Source organism: Passer domesticus, chromosome 19, assembly GCF_036417665.1.
Source record: "Passer domesticus isolate bPasDom1 chromosome 19, bPasDom1.hap1, whole genome shotgun sequence".
Taxonomy (NCBI): Eukaryota; Metazoa; Chordata; class Aves; order Passeriformes; family Passeridae; genus Passer; species Passer domesticus.
This window is the reverse complement of record NC_087492.1, coordinates 1207477-1229215: the sequence shown is the minus strand read 5'-3', so window position 1 is coordinate 1229215 and position 21739 is coordinate 1207477. Positions and strand designations below refer to the sequence as shown.

The window sequence follows — 21739 nt, the reverse complement described above, 5'->3', positions numbered from 1 at the left end:
AACTTGAACATGATCCATCTTCCCCTTCCGCCAGCTCCCAGCACAGCTCGTGCCTTGCTCCTCGGGAGAGCCTCTTGGAAGGCGAATACTTCAGCAAAACAATCCCCAAGACACATCTTGGAAGGCCTGCGTGGAGGGATGGAGAGGCGGGTCCCCGGGAGGGCGCGGGGAGCCCCGAGCCCGGCCCCGTGCCGGGCTCCTCGCTGCTGGGCTGCGCTCCGGCCGGCGGCTCCCGGGCTGTGAGCGCAGCTCGCCGGCGGGACGGAGTGGAAAATAAGATCCCGTTGCTATGTGCAAAGGCAGCGAGGTGTGGAGCATCACCAGGCTTGCAGGGGACACTGCGGAGGGAGAGAGAGAAGCACAGTGAGCGGCGCCGGGGAACCAGGAGGGAGGAGGAGGAGGAGGAGGAGGCAGCAGCACGAAGCATTTGGTGGCATCACCTCCTGCGCTGCTCCGTGACCACCTCGGCGCTGCCCTGCCCAGCCCCGAGCCCTCCCTGGCACCCCGGCGGGGGAGGCAGTGGGAAAATACTTTCTTAGCCAGCTATTTTGCCACCCCCTCCCAAAAATACAATACTTTAAAAAGGTCCTGTTTGTGGCCGGGCTGTGCCAGGCAGCCCGGAGCAGCCAGGCGTGAGGCTGAGCTCGGCTGGGGTGGGAGCGGCGCCGGGGGCTCAGCGCTGTCCCCTGAGCTCTCACCTGCAGGGACAGAGCCAAGCACCCCCGTGCCACATCCATCCCACTGCAGAGGCCCCTTCCCCATCCCTCTCCATCCCCGGGGTCCCCGGGGTGGGCGGGGGGCAGGGGTGGGGTGACCTTGTGGGCACAGCAAACATCATCAGGCGGAGATAAGGAGACGCCAGGAGCCTCCCGTGACATGTCATTAGGGACTGGCCGTGGCTATCAGGTGTTTGCCAACGTAATAAACGTGGTGGCTCGGCCTCAAGCGTTGTCAAAGGAACAGGGAGGTATTTGCCCCTTCCAGGTCTAATAACAACATCTGATAAGAGAGCCACAGCAAGCCAGGGGAGGGCTGGGGGGGAGCAGGGAGCTCCCTCCAGCTCTGTCCCCCAGCCACCTCCAGCACGGAACAGCTTTGGGGTCTGGTGGGGGCTGCCTGCCTTATGCCAAGACAAAGTGTGGAGGAGCCACGTAGCCCCAGAAAATGATAGAAACCCAAATTACCAAAAATATTCAGGTATTTGAGCAATTTGTGTGATGAGCGGCACTTATGGGGCCCCTATGCTGTCTGTCACACTTCATTCACCTCTGGCTAATGAAACTGCTGACCACCAAGAAAGAAATCCATGTCCAAAGACAGATTTTTCCAACTGTAGCTTGGGCACAGAATGCTTGGTAGGAAAAGACACCCTGGGGGCTGGGAGGGTTCGCTGCTGGAGACAGGTCACATCCTGCTCTGCTGCTTGCAGGATTTTTATCATGTACTGGGGGTAACGGGGGGGTGGATGCCCCTTCACCACAGCAGGTGAAGGGTCCTGGCCCCACACCCCCCTCCTGAGCCCTGACACCTCCTCTGCTTTGACAGAAGTGCAAGAAGGTGATGGAGGCAAAGCCCCGCGAGCCCCAGCGCGGTCAGGGTAGGGTGATGGCAGGGCCCGCAGGCAGCAGGGATGGCCGGGCTCTGTCTCCCTGCCAGGGACATTTCCTGTGTCCCGGGGCTGCCGCGGCCAGCCCGGCATCAAAGGCAGCAGAGCTGGATTAATCAGGGGCAGTTCGGGCTGAGCGCGCAGCAGATGGGCCGATAAAGCTGCACGGAGGAAATGGAGCTCGGAGGGGCGGCCGTGCCTGAATGGTCACCCTGAGACCTGCCAGAGTGGGATCCCCGGGGGGGTGGCCTTCGTGACCCCTTCCCAAGCACCCCAAACGTCTCCCCTCTGCAGCCCCAGCCCCTTCCTCCACCCTGGCCAAGGGTCCCACAGCGATGCTGGGGGGGTCTCAATCCCACGCTGTATTTACTCTGTGGTCATTGCAGACATTTTTTTCCTGTCCCCTGTCAAACCTTGGGAAGAAAGTTTATCTGAATGCAAGTTCAAGGCTCTCTCTTATTTATCTAGCGATCAATAAGGGCCACATATTTCCCACAGTCCCCAGAGCTGGCTCTCAGAAAGGGACTATTGTCTAAGGAAAACCTCACACACCTGATTTGAACCAGGATAAGTGCGGCCTTACAGCTGCAGTGGGCAGATGATAAAGGTTTATGGGCTGGGGGAAGCTGGGGAGCCTTGGACTCCACTTGACTCCAAGCAGGGTTGGTCCCCCTGGACACGGGCAGCAGAGCCTGCTTGGTTCTACCTCCTCAGCCCCAGCACGATGCTCCCACTCTCATGGGGCTGCCCCAGGGATGAGCAGGGCCTGGCTGGTACCACCAAAATCACCCAAATCCCCATCACCTCACCTGCAGGCAGGTGTTTTGGAGCCACAAAGGGGCTGCAGTGGGGCTCTCATCCTCAGCTCCCACAGGAGTGGAGCACAGGCAGCAGGACGGGGTCTCTGCTGCTCCCACATCCAGAGGGGCTAAAGCTCCACTCCACCTTCACAGCCCCAGCCCGTGGCCCCTCAGCCAGCCCCGTGGGCCTTACCTGCTTACTGGAAGACATGTTGGTGAGTGTGCTGATGCTGCTGGTGTCCGTCACCACCATGGCCGAGGGGAAGCGGGAGTTGTGGGAATACTGGGGAGGCTCCTGCTTGTGTGCATACACTGCGGAGAGGAGGGGCACAGCTCAGGGAACAGCCACCCCAGCCCCCGCCACGGCAGGTCCAGGGATGGGAACGGGCACCAGGGAGGTGGGGATGGGGTAAAAGGGAAGAACCAACCCCACAGGCCAAGGGAAGAACCCACCACTTCCCTCCAAGCCACTGCATCCTCAGGCAGCAGCTCACCCCCCAAAACCCGTGGGGCTGAGGGGCTGTGGCTGGACCAGAGGGAGGAAGGGATGAGGCAGGATGTGACCAGCCTGCACCACTGAGCATCCCATGGGCTGGAACCACGAGAGAGGGGCAGCAGCCAAGGGGAGAGCAGGAGCGGGGCACAAGCTGATTTCCCATCTGAATTCATGCAGGGGCCCTTTGCAGCTCGCCCAGGCCTTACTGTGTGAGTTCTGCAGCTGGGTCACGGTGGCCATGAAGGGCTGCTGTGCCATGTGGCCCGGGGACTGCTGCATCAGCGGCTGCTGGTGTGGGCTGTGCAGCTGCTGGGAGAACTGCACCGGCTGCAGCGCTGCCAGGCTGCCAGCCACGCTGTTGATGACGGGGACACTCTGAGCCTGCGAGGTGTTCAGACCTGGGAGCAGGGAGAGAGCAGAGCGGGGTGTCGGCAGGAGCAGGCAGTGCCACCCCTGCCCGGGGCAGGGCACGGAGGTGAACTCGGGGTGCTCTTACTCTGGGCGATGGCCATGACTCCCGAGAGCGGCGTCATGATGAGGTTCTGGGACTGCTGCGGGTTGTGGTGGGACAGGCTGTGGATGTTGGTCAGGGTGCTCACGGGGGGCAGCCCGCCCCCCGACACGGAGATCTGCCAGGCAGGACAGGCACAGTCAGAGCACAGCCACAGAGAGCCCCCAGCCCCCTCCCCACTGCACGGGGGCATCAGCAGAGCCCCCTCCTCAGAGGGGAGCAGGCTGCAGACCCCGAGTGCAGCACCTCGACTTCGTGTTAATGTGCAGCAGAACAGATTGGGAAAGGCTTTGCTGGCACTGGCTGCCAGCTCCACTGGAGCATGGCACCGGAACACGGCACATCCCAAGCCTTTGCTGCTCTGTACCCCGAGTCCAAGCTCCAGCCCGCGGGGACAGCTGAGGGCTCCCAACACTCATTAACTTCTAACCATCCTGCTTGTAGGGGAAAGTGGGACTTAGAAACTCAGGAAAGTGAAGAAAAATACAGAAGGCAGGTTAAAAGGGCCTCGTGGTGATGATCTTAGTCACCAATCTGGCAGGATACTGGTGAGACGGGGCGGGTGTGCACAGCCAGAGCCAGAGCCAGGGTTTCGGGCCAAAGTTTAGGGATCAGACAAAGGCACTTGGCATGTGCTGCGAGGCCTGGAGCTGCTCCCCAGGACATGTAAGTGCCTTATTTCTTTAATTGCTGCACCTTCCCCTAATTCCTGTTGTTAGCCCTCTTGCACGGAGTGACCTCAAGCCCAGCTCAGAGCCATCCCTGCAGCCCTTCAGGTGACATTTCTGGACACCAGTTCCGAGCACCTTGTTTATTTTGCACATGTGAGTTGGAGATAGCAATTGAAACAAATCCATCAATAAATTCCAAAGCCCGGGAGTGACTCACATTTCCTGATCCGGTATTTTCCACTTTCAAAGTCCCTTCAAGGCCGGGTTACACCACACTCGGCTGCACAAGTCAAACAGCTCCCGGCAAGCACACGCCGCTCGCTCGCCTGCAGCCCTGGCTCCTCTCACAGGGTGTTTAGCCCCAGAGCACTGCACCTGGATTGTGCATGACTGGAAAAGACCCTCAGGCACTGGACCCTCAGGGTAGACCCTCTGGCATAACACAGCTGAGGCAAACACCGGAGCATGAAAGAGTGAGCCACCAGGGATTTCTGGAGCCTCAGTAATGCTCCTTCCTGAAAGATGCAGCAACTTCCTTGGCAGCTCCTTGTTTCATGTGGGGCATTAAAGGCACATGTTTACTTACTAGAAACCACAGCCTACAGCATATTTCTATTAAATCACTTGCAAGCACCAGCTAGCCCTGCCTGGAGATCAGAGATAAGCTGGCAGAGCCGCGGTCCCGCAGGGTCCCCACGGCGCTGGGCAGTGCCTGTGCCTTGGGGAGAGCTCAGCAGGGCTCTTCTGCTGCACTTTACCAAGCGGCTTTTCCCAGTTTAATCTGCTCCCTTCCCTCCTCCTCTGCTGCCCAGCCCCTTCCAGGGGTCTCTGCCCCAGTCCCAGTCCCAGGTGCTGGCATTGCCTGGTTCTTGGGGACGCCCACCCGGGCACGCGGTGCCACCGCTGCCGCCGCCTTTATCCCTGACTCATTTTATGGCTTCCAGGCTGAGGGTTATGAGGCTCAACACACCCTGAGGTGAGCTGGGCGTGCTGGGGCAGAGGCAGCAGGCTGGGGTGTCTCTCTGCAATGTCCCCCCGGCTTGGCAGGGGACGTTTGGCTTTGCAGGGTGAGTGCCAGAGCCCGAGGGGCTGCACGGAGACCCTCTCCAGCCAGAAGGAAAGGGGCAATGAAACGGTGCCATAGCTGAGGGGGGACAGTGAGCCCCTCCATGGCCACCCAGCTTAGCCAGGAGACAGACAGGATGGCCCAGGAGGGACAGCCCTCTGAAAATGGAAGTGAAAACCGGGGAAGAACCGGCTTGGCCCCGTCACCCAGTGCCATGTTTGACTTTCGATTTCAGCAGGAAAAAAACTCCCGGAAAAGCAGCAGCTGCAGGCAAACCTCTGCCAGCCTGCTCCAGGACTGGGCTGTGCTCTGCTACCACATCCCATCCCATGCTGGCCTGAACCCCTGTACCCCCTCTTTGCCCTCCTCTAGGGGCTTTGCACAGGAAGGGGCACCCCGAGTGCCCGGGCACCGGCATGGGGACATGTCCAGCACCACAGGGACGCTGATGTCCCATCTCCACTCCTGCCATGCTGACACTGACAGCTCTGCCCAGCAAAGCCCCAAGGACATGGCAAAGGGGAGGGGGAGAGCTGTGGGGCCAGAACCAGCACGAGCACTGGGAAAGCTCTTCCCAAACTTGGGAGGGCTCAGGGAAAAAGTAATGAATGGGTATTTTATCGATCCCGTGTCATGGGCAGGGGAAAGCAAACAGAGATCCACCCAGCGCCTTCAGCCTGCGATCAATGGCAGATCCACCTCAGCTCCAGCACCCTGGGTGTCCCAGGGGAGCGCCGCCTGGCAGGCGGGCGGAGGGGACAGTGGCACCCTGCTCCCCCACAATGCCCCATTGTTCCGCCGGGCCGCGTGTGAAACCCGGGGGAAAGCGTGTTTGCTCTGCCCGCTGGGCCCTCTTATCTTATCAGCGCCGCCGCCACAATGGGCCAGGTGTACTCACCATTTTACCTTCGGGAGACAGCAAACCGTGGCCGGGGTCCAGGCTGGCCGGGGAGACCTGCTGCAGGACAGCCTGGCTGGTGGTGACCATGGCAGCGCCGCCGTGGTGGCTGATGGCCCCCGAGGACGCCGCGTCGCCGCTCGCCGCCTGGCTGTACCGCACCCCTGCAAAACACCACGGCCTGGCTTCACCACGGCCACCCGCGGCCCTGCCACCATGATGCTTCGGTTTTTTAACATGTTCTAAGCCTTCTGATGCTCTGTGTTTTTGTAGCGAACTTCTTTACGCGCTTTTTGTAGCGAACTTCTTTACGCGCTTTTTGTAAACAACTTAGTGTTTCGTTAACTAACACTAAACAACTTAGTGTTTTTTATGGAGGAGGAGAAATTTGGTAGACTGTTTATCCAGTATCATCAGCCGTGCCAGGCTGATGCTTTGATTTTTTAACATTTTCTAAGCCTTCTGATGCTCTGTGTTTTTGTAGCGAACTTCTTTACGCGCTTTTTGTAGCAAACTTCTTTACGCGCTTTTTGTAAACAACTTAGTGTTTTGTGGTTTTTTATGGAGGAGGAGAAATTTGGTAGACTGTTAGTTTATCCAGTATCATCAGCCGTGCCAGGCTGATGCTTTGATTTTTTAACATTTTCTAAGCTTTCTGATGCTTTGCATTTTTGTAGCGAACTTCTTTACACACTTTTTGTAAACAACTTTTCCAAGTTTTTTGTGGTTTTTTATGGAGGAGGAGAAATTTGGTAGACTGTTAATTTATCCAATGTCATTAAAGAAGTAGCACTTTCACCCTCCAATCCACGGTCACCTTTAGAAATCTATAAGTGTTAGAGTCAGAAAATAAACTTCCCTTTTTCTACCCTGAAAGCAGCAGTGTGTCCCCCTCGTGTTGTTTCCTGTGACACCAGGGTGGTGCTGAGCCCCTCAGAGCCCCCAGCCCTGCCACGGTGTGTGGCACGAGGATGCAGATGTGTGCCAGCTCCTAAGTGACACCCGTGAGTGACAAACAGGGAAAGGGTGTCCCTTCCTCCAGCATTGCTTCCCAGTTTGTCCCTGGCCCCATCTCCTGCAGTTACTGGAATCCCACCACGGGGGGAAAGGCAGCCCCACACCCCCCTGCACCCCTCGGGTTTCCATTTGCACAGTTCACATTCCTGCCGTGGCTCCTGGACACTGGCCTGGGGACCCTGCAGCGTGGGGAGGGACCCTGCACCCCCTGTGACCCCTCTGAGCTCTCCCTGCAGCCCCAGCCATGCCCAGCTCCCACATCCACGGCTCCCACTGTTGTCTCAGCCCTCCTGCACCCAATCCCCTCAACACCCTCTCCACAAGTGTGTGATTAACAGGGCACTGCAGCAAGGCACAGGGACCAGACACACTCCAAGCCCCAGAGCAGCCCCCAGCCCTCCACTGCCCTGAGGGAAATCTGGCCCCAGCACAGGTCTTCTATATAAATATATTTAATTTGGCTCAAGCACCCCACACTGATAACCATATGATCAGCCATGTGTCATGGAAAGGCATCTACAGATCACAAATAATTAACTGAGGAAAACCCACGGCAAACAAAAGTGTCTTTTACAGGGCTGCCTTGACAGCTATGGTGAAAAGCCATTTATTAGGAGAGTCCAGCCCTGTGCTCCAGCCAGATTTACTGAACTGCTCTGGGATCGAGGCAGTGGATGATGGACAGACAAACCATGGCTCTCCTGGGGAAAAATCCCATGGTGGCAAAGCCCACCTTGCCAGCCACGAGCACCATCCACCCCTGGGCACTGCACAAGGACAGTGGGGACAGCTCCTCAGAGTGACCACCACAGGGCAGGTTCAGCCTGGCTCGGTGAAGGATGCTCTAAGGGCGACTCTAAAATTCATCTCTGAACCAAGGAAAAGCAAAGAAATCAGAACTGGAGTCCAGGAGCTCTCCCCCAGCTCCCAAACCATCTGCCCCAGCACAGAGCCACCCACACCCTCCACCAAAACCACAACACAGCCGCTCCGTAATCGCCTCCGAATTTTCCCCATCAGCTGGTTAAACACGACCCACAGATAGGAATCTCCTCACCATGTCTGGTTCCTGATGATTTCCCAGCAAACCCCTTTATCCCTGATAATACAAGAATGTCCTCTGGCAGGTGGATATTTGCCCGAGTGGACGTCCCTGCCGTGAACAGGGTAAACATTACCCAACCCGGGCACTGTCACACACATTCCTGGCCCTGCAGAGGGTGCTTCACTCTGGGCTGGGATCCCGGCTGCTGAAACAATGGCAGGGCAGATAAAACAAAGCCCTTTCTTCTGGGTGTGATCTGAGAGATAGACCAGAGCGCAGCCGGCTCCTCTGCCAAAGGAAATCTGAGTTTCTGCTGTCTTCAGGCTCCTCTGGGCTCAGTAAGAACAACAACTAAAAAGTCCATTTAAAATGCAAAATCATGCCCTATCGAGCTGAGGGGGTGGGAACTCATGAGCCAAGCCACCCAAAGCTGTGAAGCTGGCTTGCAAACACTCAGGAGGTTAAATGCTGACTCTGAAGCTCTCCCTTGCAGCCCCAAGGACGAGACTTTGATTGTTTGAGGAACAATAACCAGCGCCGAGATTCCCAGATAGGCTGGGGACTGAGATTTTGGGTGTCTAGATAAAACCACTGAAGACTCTGTGTCTTGATGAAGAGTCTTGATGAAGATTAACTCTCCCCAGGAGGGCCAGGCTTGGCTCTGGGGCTGGTGACAGCGGTGCCACTGCTGCCCCACCAAGGACCCTGCTCAGAAGCCACTTGAGAAGCCTCCTGCAGGGCTCCCTGTAGGAAACACCCATCCTCACTGGGTTTTCCCCGTCCCCACAATGGGAGGGGTGTTATTATTTGCGTGTCCCCAGGGCTGGCTTGGATTGGGGCTCATTAATATCAGGAAGCCACTACAAGGCATTGCTGCTGTTGTCGCTGCTGGAACACACGGAGCTCCCTGGTGTTGCCTTTCTCTGAGCTCCCCAGGCCTCCCTCCATCACTGAACCCTGGGATCCAGCCCTGCCCTGGCAGCACAGCCCCTGGGAGCCCCCCAGAGAGCCCCAGAGCCGGGTGAAGGCAGGGGCACAGCTCCTGGGAGCACCAGGGCTGCAGGGCTCCTGCCGGGGCTTTGGCATCCAGGCTTTATGGGCTGGGCTCAGACAGCCATCAGAGCACAACGCTTCTCCTGCTGCTCTCCTGTGCCTCCACAGCTGGAAGCAGCCCTTGTGCAAAGGCATTTATTCCCCCTCAGTCTCTTCCCGTGGCTGCTCAGGAGAGGAGCTGGATGGGATCACTGGGAATGGGTCTGGCCGTGGAGCCTCCCCTCCTCAAGGCTTTTTTTTTAACTGGAGCTACAGCCATAATATAAAAGTCTGTTTATGGGACGGGCCATTGTGTGGCCCCTGAGCTGCACAGGCTGTGAAATGTTTTACAGCCTTCTCCTGCCCCAGACGAGCTGCAGGGTCCAGCTCCTGTAGCCTTAACCCTGTTCCAGCCGATGGACGGGGACAGCAGAGTGACAGCCCCAGGGTGGGGGTCCTGGGCACCCACCCCCAGCCCCAGCACCCCCCAGCTTCTCTGGGGGGCCACACTCACCCTGCTGACCCAGCCTTTGGGGGCAGGGGGGTGGTGGAGGGAGTTTAGGGCAAGGATCAGTCTCTTTATCACTTTCATCACAGCCCTGTGCCATTTCCTCTGAGCACACCAGGCCTTTGGCAGGCACCAGCAGTGAAGCAGTTTGGTTCTGCTTTGCTCTAAGTCATGTTTGATATGAATAAATTGGATTTTAAACCCCCCTCACTGTACTTTTAACTGTCATTGCCATGCAGCAGGAGCCCTGCTGCCACCATGCCCCTGCACATCCCAGCCTCCAGTGGCTGCCCCTGCCCCCAGCTCCAGGCTGCACTTCTGCCCAGACTTCACCAATGCCCTGCACATCACAGCAATGCAAACCCCAAAAGACACCCCAAAAATTCTGGTGGTGGAGGGGATGCAGCTCTGGCTCTGCCTGACCCTCCAGGATGCAGCCACCAGCACAGGCCAGGGTATGAAAATGGGGTGAGAAAAGCAAAGTGTAATTTTTGGGGTCATGCTGGACTCAGTGATGCTTCACCCATTGACACTATGGACACTGATGGGACAACTTCACCCTCCCAAAATTCAGATCCAGGCAGCGCTGAGGCACATCTGATTTTTGGGCTGCCACTCAAATTGTCCCTAAAGTGTTAATCTTGCTCAGTTACGGAGGTGCATAGTTTATATCCATTATAAACCCGTTTATGGGGACTAGACCCTCCCATTTCGCTGCTGCCATAAAGTTCTAATTACCCCCATAAAAGAGGGAAAAGCTCCTCACAGTGCACTGTACCCACCGAGCCCCACCGTGTGCCCGACAGTAAAATATTGCAGCCATGGCACGGGGTCCCAGGCACCCCCAGGGCACGGGGAAGGGCCAGGTGGAACCAGGGTACCCCACAGCGAGGACTTGCTGGTGGGCTCTTCTTTTAAAGGAAAGGTAAAGCCCTTCAGCTGCCCTTTGGGCTTCAGGAAGAATCTCAGGGGTGGCACTGGGTTATTTTTATGTTTATCTCTATCTATAGAGATATCTAAATGTGTGTGTGTATATATATGTATATATATATATGTTATATAGATATGTATATATATGTTATATATATATAATATATATAATACATATTATATATTTTATATATTATATCTATTATATATATTATATATTCTATCTATTAATCTATAATATCTATTATATCTATTATATATATAATATATATAATATACATTATATATAATATATAATATATATTATAGATATTATAGATATTATAGATATTATATATATTATATATATGCACATATATATATGTAAGTAATGTATTTTAATAGATATCCATATACACATATATATGTATATAAATGTGATTGCTCAGATATTGATCTGCTCCTCTGACGTTTGCAGAGCAGGGATGGATGGATGGATGGATGGATGGATGGATGGATGGATGGATGGATGGATGACACCCTGACCCCCATGGGTGCCCCGGGACAGGCTGCAGGGATGCTGTGCCCCCATGGGTGTGCCAGCACAGGCTGCAGGGATGCTGTGCCCCCATGGGTGCCCCGGGACAGGCTGCAGGGATGCTGTGCCCCCATGGCAGTGCCAGCACAGGCTGCAGGGATGCTGTGCCCCCATGGGTGCCCCAGGGCAGGCTGCAGGGATGCTGTGCCCCCATGGGTGCCCCGGGACAGGCTGCAGGGATGCTGTGCCCCCATGGGTGCCCCGGGACAGGCTGCAGGGATGCTGTGCCCCCATGGCTGTGCCAGCACAGGCTGCAGGGATGCTGTGCCCCCATGGCTGTGCCAGCACAGGTTGCAGGGATGCTGTGCCCCCATGGCAGTGCCAGCACAGGCTGCAGGGATGCTGTGCCCCCATGGCTGTGCCAGCACAGGCTGCAGGGATGCTGTGCCCCCATGGCTGTGCCAGCACAGGCTGCAGGGATGCTGTGCCCCCATGGCTGTGCCAGCACAGGCTGCAGGGATGCTGTGCCCCCATGGCAGTGCCAGCACAGGTTGCAGGGATGCTGTGCCCCCATGGCAGTGCCAGCACAGGCTGCAGGGATGCTGTGCCCCCATGGGTGCCCCAGCACAGGCTGCAGGGATGCTGTGCCCCCATGGCTGTGCCAGGACAGGCTGCAGGGATGCTGTGCCCCCATGGGTGCCCCGGGACAGCCTGCAGGGATGCTGTGCCCCCATGGCTGTGCCAGCACAGGCTGCAGGGATGCTGTGCCCCCATGGGTGCCCCAGCACAGGCTGCAGGGATGCTGTGCCCCCCGGCCACGGGCTGGGCTCTGCAGGGAGGGCAGCCCTTTGTATGCAGGGCGGGCTCGGGGGGCGGGCGCTGCTTCCCCTAATCTCATCAATGCCCCGATTGTCTTCGGGGCTCTTGAAGATAAAGATGGCATAAGCCAGAGTCTGCGGCATGGCACCGAGATAAAGCCCCGAGTGACCTTCAAATCAAACAGGGAACCAAGATCGCTGATAAAACCCAGAGTAAGGGAAAAGTCCAGCCTCGGAGAGGAGCCTCCGAGATAGAAAGGCTGTAAGTATTTACCTCCAAACAGTTAAAAACCCCAGCTCGAGGCTTGACGGATGAGTCCCCGAGAAGGGGCCGGAGGATGTTTGACTTTTACAGCTCCCATCGCCGCCCCGCTGTCATCCCGCCCTTTGCGGGACCCCATTGATGGGGAGGCGACCCCTCCCTGTGCCCGGCCGAGGCTCGCAGCTGCCCCGGGATGTCCCGGGCCAGGACAGTGTCCCTGCGCTGTCATTAAGCTGTTAAAGCATCGAGCGGCCCAGACGCCGCCACGCCGGGGCAAGGACAGTTCAAATCCCAGCACGGACAGCCCGCATGGGGTCAGCGGGGGATCCCCAAACACCTCCTGGAGGTGTTCCAGCAGAGATGCGCCCGGAGCTCTCACACCCAGCGCGGCCCGGCTGAGCTCCATCCCTGCCTGCTGCCCCCACATCAGCCCCGAAACCCCTCGGCGTCCCCGGCCATGCCCATCTCCGCCTCCTCGGGACGGACACGAGCACCCACCGCCGGGGAATGCCCGCAGCCAAGCCCTGCCGACCCCTCCGGAGGGGCTCTGCCCCGCAGCCATCACTCCTGCCCCGCTCAAAGCCCCTGGGGACGGGGCTGTCACCGGCCCTACAGCCACGGCCAGCCCCTGCTGGCACCGCTCCGACGGCGAAATAAAGGCTGGGGCTTAAGGGCCCTCCAGCCCCGAGATAAATGCCCGCGGTTGCAGTAATTGCTGTCCCCTAATAGAAGAAAACAAAGGCTCTCGGGGGGTGCCCCATGTGCGCTGGCAGGCGGGGGGCACATCAAAGGCGGCGGGCTCCGTTCAAAGCCCCGGCTTAATTGTCAATTAAGCATGCACGGGGGACAACGCCGTGACAATGCGGGGCTGCATGCTGGTGGGGCATTGTGGAGCCCGCCGCGACACCGAAAACAGCTGATTCTGCTGACAATGTGCTTGTAGGGCACCTTGTAAGCAATCAGCCGCTGACAGCAGGGCAAACGTCCATTGTGCGGGGCATTCCTGGGGCAGGGTCACACTGTGGTCACATCCCGGTCCCCGGGATGCTGCCGGCTCCTCCAGAGCCGGGAGATGCCCACTGGAGATGCCCACGCACATCCCCGGGTACCCCTCGGGGTGCCACCTGCATGGCTGGCGGTGTCCCCAAGCACCCTGCCCTTCCCACGGGGACACTGCCACACGGGTTTGCCTTTTGATGAGCTGGGTGCGTGTCACACACAGCAGGCAGGGTCATTTCCAGGGGGTGGCTGTGTCCGAGGGGACACGGGGCAGGGGGACACGGGCTGTGCCCCCTGTGCCACCCCCTGGGGCTGCAGAGGCAGGTGAGGGACAATGGGGATTGTTCTCCCAACAATGACATAACCGTGGGGAGGGGGCTGCACACCGGGGAGGGTTATCTCCCACTTCAGTCCCCCGGGGGTTTTCGGGGGTCTGCTCAGCTCTGCCCAGTCCTGGGTGTGGGGAGGAGGAGGAGGAGTCACCCTGCACCCCCTGGCAGCTTTCTTCATCCACCTCCCTGCACCCTGGCACGGGGCTGCAGCAGATCATGCACCCAGCCCGGGGCATCTCGGCAGGACACCCTGGCACCCCTTCCCTGGGGCATTGCCCGTGCAGAACCAGGGCTCCAGGTGGGCTACATGCCACGGACTGGCACTGGCACCACACGGCAGGCACGGGGCAGCTCCTCCTGCCCTGCTGGGCACTGCCCGTGCAGAACCAGGGCTCCAGGTGGGCTACATGCCACGGACTGGCACTGGCACCACACGGCAGGCACGGGGCAGCTCCTCCTGCCCTGCTGGGCACTGCCTCTCCCTGCCCAGCCGAGCCCACACGGAACTCCCGCGAGTCAAACCAACCGAGCAAACACTGATTTATCCCCGGCACGGCAGAAATCCAGCCCTCACCATGTGGCCACAGCACTGCAGTGACAGCAGCGCTGCTCTCCATCACCATCCCTGCCCGAGGCTGAGCCACGACCAGGGTGACACCCGAGCTCTGCCAGCATCACCCCCAGCACCCTGGCGAGGCCTTACCTGGCATTTTGCTGGGCGGGGAGGCGCTGGGCTGGTTGTGGTGCGGGGAGCCGTGGGACAGCAGCAGGTTCATGCTGTGGGGGGGCTGGCCCGAGCTGTAGGCATCCATGGCCAGCTTCTGGCGGAACGCCTCCTCCTTGCGCCGGTTGGCAAACCAGTTGTACACCCGCACCTCCGTCACCAGGTTGGAGCCCAGCCCGTGAGCCTTGGAGGGGGACACTCCTCGCTGCAGACACTCGGCCCTGCGAGGCAAGGGACACGTTGGAGCAAGGGTGCTGCTGGGGGCAAGCAGGGGCCTCGGGACGCAACAAATCTGGGGGAGTTTCAGCCCTGCCTGCGCGCCCACCTGCTCTCTTTACAGCCGTCCTGTAAAGGGCAGCCCCGCTCCCTCTGACAACGCTGCACGTCCCTGTGCTGTCCCCTGGATCACCCTTGCAGCATCCCCATCACATCCCTGCCCAAGCACGGAGCTCACTCTGCTCCAAACATCACCCAGAGGGGGAAAACATGGCAAGGAGAGGCCTGGCAGCTCGGCAAAGCTGTGCCACGAGCTGGAGCGGTGAGCACGGCATCTCCCACGGCATCTCCCACGGCATCTCCCACGGCATCTCCCACGGCATCTCCCACGGCATCTCCCACGGCTGAGGCTGTGGGCAGGAGAGGCAGCGCAGGTGTGTGGAGCAGCCATTACCTGTTGCACTCCTCCACCAGGGTCTCCCTCTCCTCCTTGCTGGGGTTCTTCTGGCGCTCGTAGGCTTGGTACAAGATTTGCTGGGAGGCCGGCCCCCACTTGAAGCGATTGCGCCGCATCTTCTTGCTGGGGGTTTCGGAGCAGGCGTCGTCGAGCTGGGCAGCCCCCTGGTTCTGCTGATTGAACTCTGGAAAGAGAAACAGCAGCTGATCCTGACTGCCTTTGTCTGTCATATTTCCACAACCCTGGACTGCCTGGTTGAACTCTGAAAGAGAAAGGAGCAGACGTGAGCTGGCCTGTAGCCGCCGCTCGGAGTCACCGTCCCGCGCCGAGGGCCCCCCACGTCCCCTCCCGCAGCACCCCGAGCCCACAGCAGGCTTTGGAGCCAGCCAGGTGCTCCCTGCCACCCACCCCGGGAAGGGGCCAGCCTGCTGCCACCCCTGTTTAATGGGGAGGCATGTGCAGGGCACGCTATGGCCATGCATATTCATGGGCAGGGCCCCTGCCAGCCCGCACTTGTTTTGGGAGGATTTTTCCAAGCAAGGAGCTGGGCAGGACGGCTGCTGAAGCCCCCCGAGAGGGTGCCCCTCTGTGCTCACCCACAGCTCCCCTGCCACTCCCCTCCCAGCGTGGTGGGACGCCAGCCCCGTGCCCGGGGCGGGCAGCACCAGAGGTGACCTTCGGCGGCCGCCCCAGCCCCGCTCCTGTCACCACGGCAGTAAAGGGAGATTAATGGGAGGGTTTTATTATTCCCAGTTTTGCAGGGGAATTCTCCCTCTTTTTATAATGGCTTTTCCCCCCCGTGACGGGGGGGAAGCACAGGGCAAGGCTGGAGCAGGCTGTGTTTGCTCTAACGTCTCAAGGTGTGTTTTCAGAGCAATGGTATTTGGGGCTGAAGCCTTTTCTGCACTTCCCCTCTGCTGGATATTGCATCCTTTTGGGAGAGGGAGGCAGAGCCCTTTCCTGGGGACGTGCCAGTGCCACTCAGGGCTGCTTTGAGAGCCACGGGACAGATCCCACGGCAGGGAAGAGTGGGACAGGGGCACAAAGGAATAGTCTGTGTGCTTGCTCAAAATAATCTGCATTTTAAACAGCACAGAGAGCAGCAATTCAGGGGTTTTTAAATTTTCTCTCTCTACATTTTTCGCACTTAGTTGAAAAAAAAATGAGCAGCCTGAAAAATAACAAGGAAAAGGGGCAAAGGTGGGAAAGGCACCTAACTGTGAGCCATCATTAATTGCTCTCCCAGCTCTAACAAACACAAATACCCAGAAATTCAGCCCTGTGGATGAGCCGGGGGGAACCCTGCCACCAACAGGGCCTCTCACCCACTTTTCCTACACCTTAAATTCATTTTACTTGGCAAACTGTTTCGGGGAGGTGCTGCAGAGCTGGAGCCTGGGGGCTGAGCTGGCACCAGGGGCAGGACAGGGACACAGGGACACAGGGACCCCTCTCCCCCAGCATTCCCTCGGGTACTTACGGCGGAGGATCTCGCGCTGCTTGCGGACGTACCACGTGTACAGGGCAGCTCTCTTCTGGGTCTTCATGGGGGTGCCCTTGTTGAGGTGCTGTGAGAGGTGGGACTGGTTGAGGCCGGTGACATCCACCACCTCCCTCTGCGGGATGTTGTGCTGCTGCATGTAGCCCTTGATCATCTTCGCTGCCCGCCACGGGTCCTCGCTGTGGGCAGGGAAACCAAGGGTTAATATCTGCTGCCGGGGAAGAGCCCCCAGTATTTGCTTTTTCCCATAATGGAAACCTTTCGTTATTATTATTTCTATTACTATTAATTATTATTATTTTAAAAACTGTTTCAGAAGGATACAAGATCCTTGGAGTGTATATTTTTCCCCAGGCCCCCAGAACAGCCCGTCCCGCCCCAGGGCTGGTGGGATGGGGGCTCACACCCACCCCAAGGGCTGCCAGCCACACTGTTCCCCCAGGGAGGGAGAAGCAGAGGGCCCCAGTGTCCTGATGGGACACCCCAAGGTGCCATTAATGCCATCAAGGCTCCTCCAGCCCCTCCATGGAGAAGCACAGCCCGTCCATGAGCCGCTGCCCTTCCGTTCAGCGCGATTCCTCCCGTGGAAGGCACACACACCCAGAGGGACACACACATGGATGGGCACGGGGAGCCCATCCTGGTCTGCTGACAAAGAAAGAGAGGTGCTGGGGATGCTTTTCCTGCCCTGCTCACCTGCACTGTGCCCGTGCCCGCGGCTGGCAGGGACCCCTGCACGGCCACCCAGCCCCACCCGCCGCGCTCGCTGTGCAGCTTCTTCCTTCCATTCCCACAGGGATGATGATCTCAAAATCTCAATATCCCCTTAGAAGGGACCCTGTTCCCTCGCTCCCACAGCTGTGCATGCGCTGACCACACGTAAAGGCTGAAAAGCCAAGGTCAAACCAGGCACACAAACCCAATGAGTCCTCGAACGCAAAACCGAAACCAAACCCCCGAAAATTTTGAGTCATTCCTGATTATTATTAAACACTTGAATTTGGCTCCTGTAGGATCCAGGTGTAAATGACTCTTCTCTAAATCACACTACTTTACTGTCCTTGGGGTAGCTGACGCCGATTTAGAGTCTGCTGATTAGAGTATTTTCATTTTAGAACAAATAAAATTACAGCTGAAAATCCAAATGCTGTCCGTGGTCTTTAGCTCTGTCGAATGCCCAGTGTGACAGCAGAGGAACAGGCCAGAACACCTGTGCTGTATCCAAGATCCCAGGGTTTATTCTGGGCCAAAAGGGAGCACTTTCAGCACTGAAAAATCAGTGTGAGCCCAGAGCTGGTCACAGTCCTGCACTCAAATAATGCAATACCCGAGCGCCGCTTGGAATGGCCATCCAACTGCTTTCCCAATTCATTACTTACTTTGGATCCTTCAACTTGTCAAGTTAAGGAAAAAAAAAAAAAGCCCAACAAGTAGATTTCTTACTTTTTTTTCCTGAATGTAGCTTGAAAACAAAGCTGGTTGGATCCACGGCAAAACCCCGGAGCAGAGCCAAGCAGGGCTTTGTCACAGCCGGGAAGGAGCCACGGAGCCTTCCTGGAGCCCCCGAGCCTGTGCCCGAGCCTGTGCCCAAACCTGCACCATCCAGGCAGGGAACCCCGCTGTTTTTGGGGGTCCTGTCCGTGGGATGGCTCCCAGGAGAAGGCGGGGAGCGAGGAGAAGGATGTGGAGAAAATGCCCTTGGCAGCGGCACCGGGCAAAGCAGCCGTGCCCCAGCTGAGGGGCTCGGGCAGACCTTTGTCACAGCAGCTCCTGCCACCCAACTGATCCCACTAATTACTGATTAATAACCAGTTAATGGGACAGAGCTCATTATCATTTCTAAGAGCGGTTTGGTTCGCAACCGGGCCCAGGGCAGAGTTTCCTCAGAGTGAAACCGAGAGCACGCTCGGAAAATGTCAAATGAGAGACTCGGGGGCTACAGAAGAGATTCTGAAATTCAGATAAAATTTGGCAACCTTTTGGTTGGAAAAATATCTGAGAATTAGCCAAAAAAAGTTCCAGAATTTCCCTCCATTTAATTATTTTTCAAAAGGCTTCACCTTGACATTTCCAACGTGTTTCACACTTACACTTTCAAAACAATTATTCGGGTCTTAATTTTTGAGAAGTGATTTTTCCTTTACGAATCAACTTGACCGTATTCAAAAGGGTTAAACAACCTGAAACCAAACCCAAACATTTTGTTTCATGTTAAACAAAATGTTTGGACTTGACCCAAAATGAAACGTTTGAGTGTTTGTTTGGCCTCTTTTTTTTTCCTTTCTTTTTTGGTAACCTAAAAAGCCAGAGAGGAAAACCTTTTGAGTCAACACCAGCCCTTATTCTTTGATTCTGTCACCAAAATGAAATAAAACAAACATTAATTGTCCAGTCTTCAACAGGACTTTACTTACAAACAAAACCAAAACCCCGACCCAACCCAGGAGTGCTTTCTAATACTGGAAAACCAGTTTATAGCCCTGGCTCCAAGGTCCTTCTCACCAAAACCATGGAAAGGCGTTTTTCTTGCACAAAATTAGCCCCACAAAGCCAATGCTGCCTGAAAAAGAACATTTCCCCATTCACCTTCACACACAGGTGAGGGCAAAGCCTGTTCCTCTTCCCAGGGATTCCCAGACCAGCTCACCCATTTTGTCAGCCTCAAAACCAGGTAAACACACTCCACATCCTCAGAGAAATATGCCAAGAATTTATACAGATGGATTATAAACCCAGCTCCCCGCAGATTTGCCATCCTGGTCAGCATCTCCCTGCTCACCAGGGATCAGTCAGCTGTGCCTGCACTCCCCACACACCTCGGGGTGGCTTTGCAGGGTCCCCAGGGCTGCCTGGTGGCCTTCCCAAAGCCCCCAGCCCACAGATGGCATCTGGGCGCTCCTGGGCTTTATTATGATTTGCCTGAGCGAGGTGTGGGTGAGCCCTGGCAGGTGGCACGGGCAGGGAGGGAGCCGTGGGGTGTCTGTGCCAGAGCTGGGCTGGGTGCCCGCGGTGACCCCACGGCACCAGCACAGCACAGCCAGACCACGGCCCCAGGGAGCTGCAGGGCTCCTGAGCAGCCCTGGGATGTGGAACAGCCCCAGGGATGTGGGAGCAGCCCCAGGGATGTGGAACAGCCCCAGGGATGTGGGAGCAGCCCCGAGTGAGCCTGCCCTGGGTCAGGACCCCGGGGCAGCAGGGGAAGAGGGGGCTCAGCCCCAGCAGCCGCTGTCTCCCGGCTCCCCTACCTGCTCCCTCTCCAAGTACAAAGGCCTCTCTCAGAGCAAACACCAGCCCTTTGCAAAGGCTCCTCGGGGACATGTGCCCGCTCTTGTTTGCACCCAAGGCAAACTTTGCACAGAAACACCTGCGGGAGCACGGGGACCCCGGGGCTCAGCCTGCCCGGCACATCCCGGCGGGTGGATGTGGCCACCAAGGAGGGCACCGGGGACACTGGGAGCACCCAGGGGTGCTGAGGATGGATCCCCCTCGCTCGGAGCCCCCTTGGCACAGGGCGGGCACGGGTGGCACTGCCTGTCCCCCAAGGGCACCGCCTGCCCTGCTGCTGCCGGGGCAGGAGGGCAGCGCGTCCCTGCCGAGATCCCGGGGGCAGAGCCGGGGCTGTGCCCGGGCTCCGCAGGCTGGCGGAGGGCACGGGCACCCACGGCCGGCAGCACCGGGGCCGCGCCCCGGGCATCGCGCCCGGCACCGGGCTGGGCACCGGGATGGGCACCGGGCCGGGCACCGGGCCGGCAGCGCCCGGCGGGGACACCGGACAGAGCCCGAGCTGTGCCCCCGCCCTCGGGGCTCCCACCTGCTCACACCGCCGCCGCTCCCCCGGGGCTCCGCAGCGGGGTCGGTGCCGCCCGCCCAGCCCGGGGCAGCCCCGTCCGGCCCGGCCCGGCCCGGCCCGGCTCGGTTCGGAGCGGAGCCGCGTGTCGGGACGGGCCGGAGCGGAGCCGCCGCCGTCGGGGGTTCCCTCTTCCTTCCCCGCTCGCGGCCCGCTTTACAACCCCGGCAATGAATAACCCGCCGGCCCGATCGCCCTGATCGCGGCCCTTTGTGTATCTTTCTGTTGATGATTTATAGAAATAAATTAATAACGCCCCGGGCTCCACGTGGTGCGGTTGATGCGGAGCCGCCGGCGCGGACGGACGGAGCCGGCGGCCGCTGCGAGCCCCCGCGGCCCCGCCGCCACCGGAGACCGCCAGCCCCGACGGGGCGGGGGGCCCGGCCACCGGCTCCGGCTTCCCCGCGGGGTCCGGACGAGGCAGCACCGGGCAAGGGAGCCCCGGGAGCCGCCACCGGGACTGCCGGCGGGGCGGGCAGGGCGCCCCGGGGTGGGACACAGCGAGCCGGGAGCGCCGGCAGCGCTCCCCGGCTCCCACACAGCGGGAGCGGCCCCGGGCAGGGCTCTGGGGCCGGGGCCGCCGTCCCGAGCGCCTGCGGGCGGACCCCGGTGCCGGTACCTGATCATCCTCTCCACCTCCGCCCGCTGCTCCACGGCCTCCTCCGTGTTGAGCGACTGCAGCTCGCGGAGGATCTGCGGCGTGTCAAAGTCGTCGCCGTCCTCGGAGCCCTCGTCGCCCGAGAGCTTGCCCTTGCCGTGCCCGTTGGCCAGCGCCGGCAGCCCGGCCCTGCCGTCGGGGGGCCCGCCGGGAGACAGCGGAAGGCTCTCCAGCTTGACGCCGAAGCCGGCGGCGGGCACCATGTCCTCCAGGGCGCGGATCAGCCCCTCCTTGGTGGCCCCGGAGCTGAGCAGGGCGCCCAGCAGCTCCCGTTGCAGGGCGCTCAGCTGGGACACCATCCTCCCGGGGCCGCGGCGCGCCCGCCGCTCGCCGCCCTCCTCCCGCTCCGCCCCGGCTGCTGCGGGCCGCGGGCCGCGCTCTACCGAGCCATGACCGCCACCATAAGGCATTATACCTTATGCAAATCAGCGCCAAAGCCTCTCCTCCGGCCCCCGCCCCGGCCCGGCACGGCTCGGCCCGGCCCTTAGCGCCCGCCGGGGCGGACTTTGCCTCGCGGCCGGCGGGAGGCCCCGGGGGAGCGGCGGGGGCAGCGCCGGGCGGCTCGGTGCTCACGGGACGGCGGCTGGCAGCGCCCCGGACCCGGCTGCCGTCGGGGGTCCCCGTGCCGGTCGCCCCCCGGGGAGGGAGCGCCTTTCTCTGCCCGCGCCCCCCGGGCCGAGCCGAGACCCCCGGTGGGTTGGGCTCGCTGTGCCCACGCTGCAAGGGGGACAGGATGAGAAGCCCCTCTGGGATCTCCCCGCAGTCCTCCGGTGTGTGGGGTCCTGCTGCCCGAGCAGGAGCAGGCTGTGAGGGTCCAGGGGAGCACCC

General features: G+C 59.2%; 1 protein-coding gene across 2 annotated transcripts; it reads right to left on the bottom strand.

Annotated features, from left to right (window-relative positions):
* Positions 1–182: 182 nt before the first annotated feature.
* HNF1B (HNF1 homeobox B) lies at positions 183–21210 on the bottom strand. 2 transcript variants are annotated; one of them, XM_064394698.1, is made up of 9 exons: positions 20873–21210; positions 16386–16585; positions 14903–15167; positions 14212–14453; positions 6049–6212; positions 3399–3531; positions 3109–3300; positions 2600–2718; positions 183–338 (listed from the first exon to the last, which is right to left on the bottom strand). In XM_064394698.1, the coding sequence occupies exons 1-9, from the start codon at positions 21208–21210 to the stop codon at positions 318–320; spliced, it is 1674 nt and encodes a 557-aa protein (XP_064250768.1). In that variant the 3' UTR covers positions 183–317. The 2 variants fall into 2 exon arrangements, with proteins under 2 accessions (XP_064250768.1, XP_064250769.1); XM_064394699.1 differs by having other exon boundaries at positions 184–338; positions 14903–15089.
* Between the last annotated feature and the right edge of the window lie 529 nt (positions 21211–21739).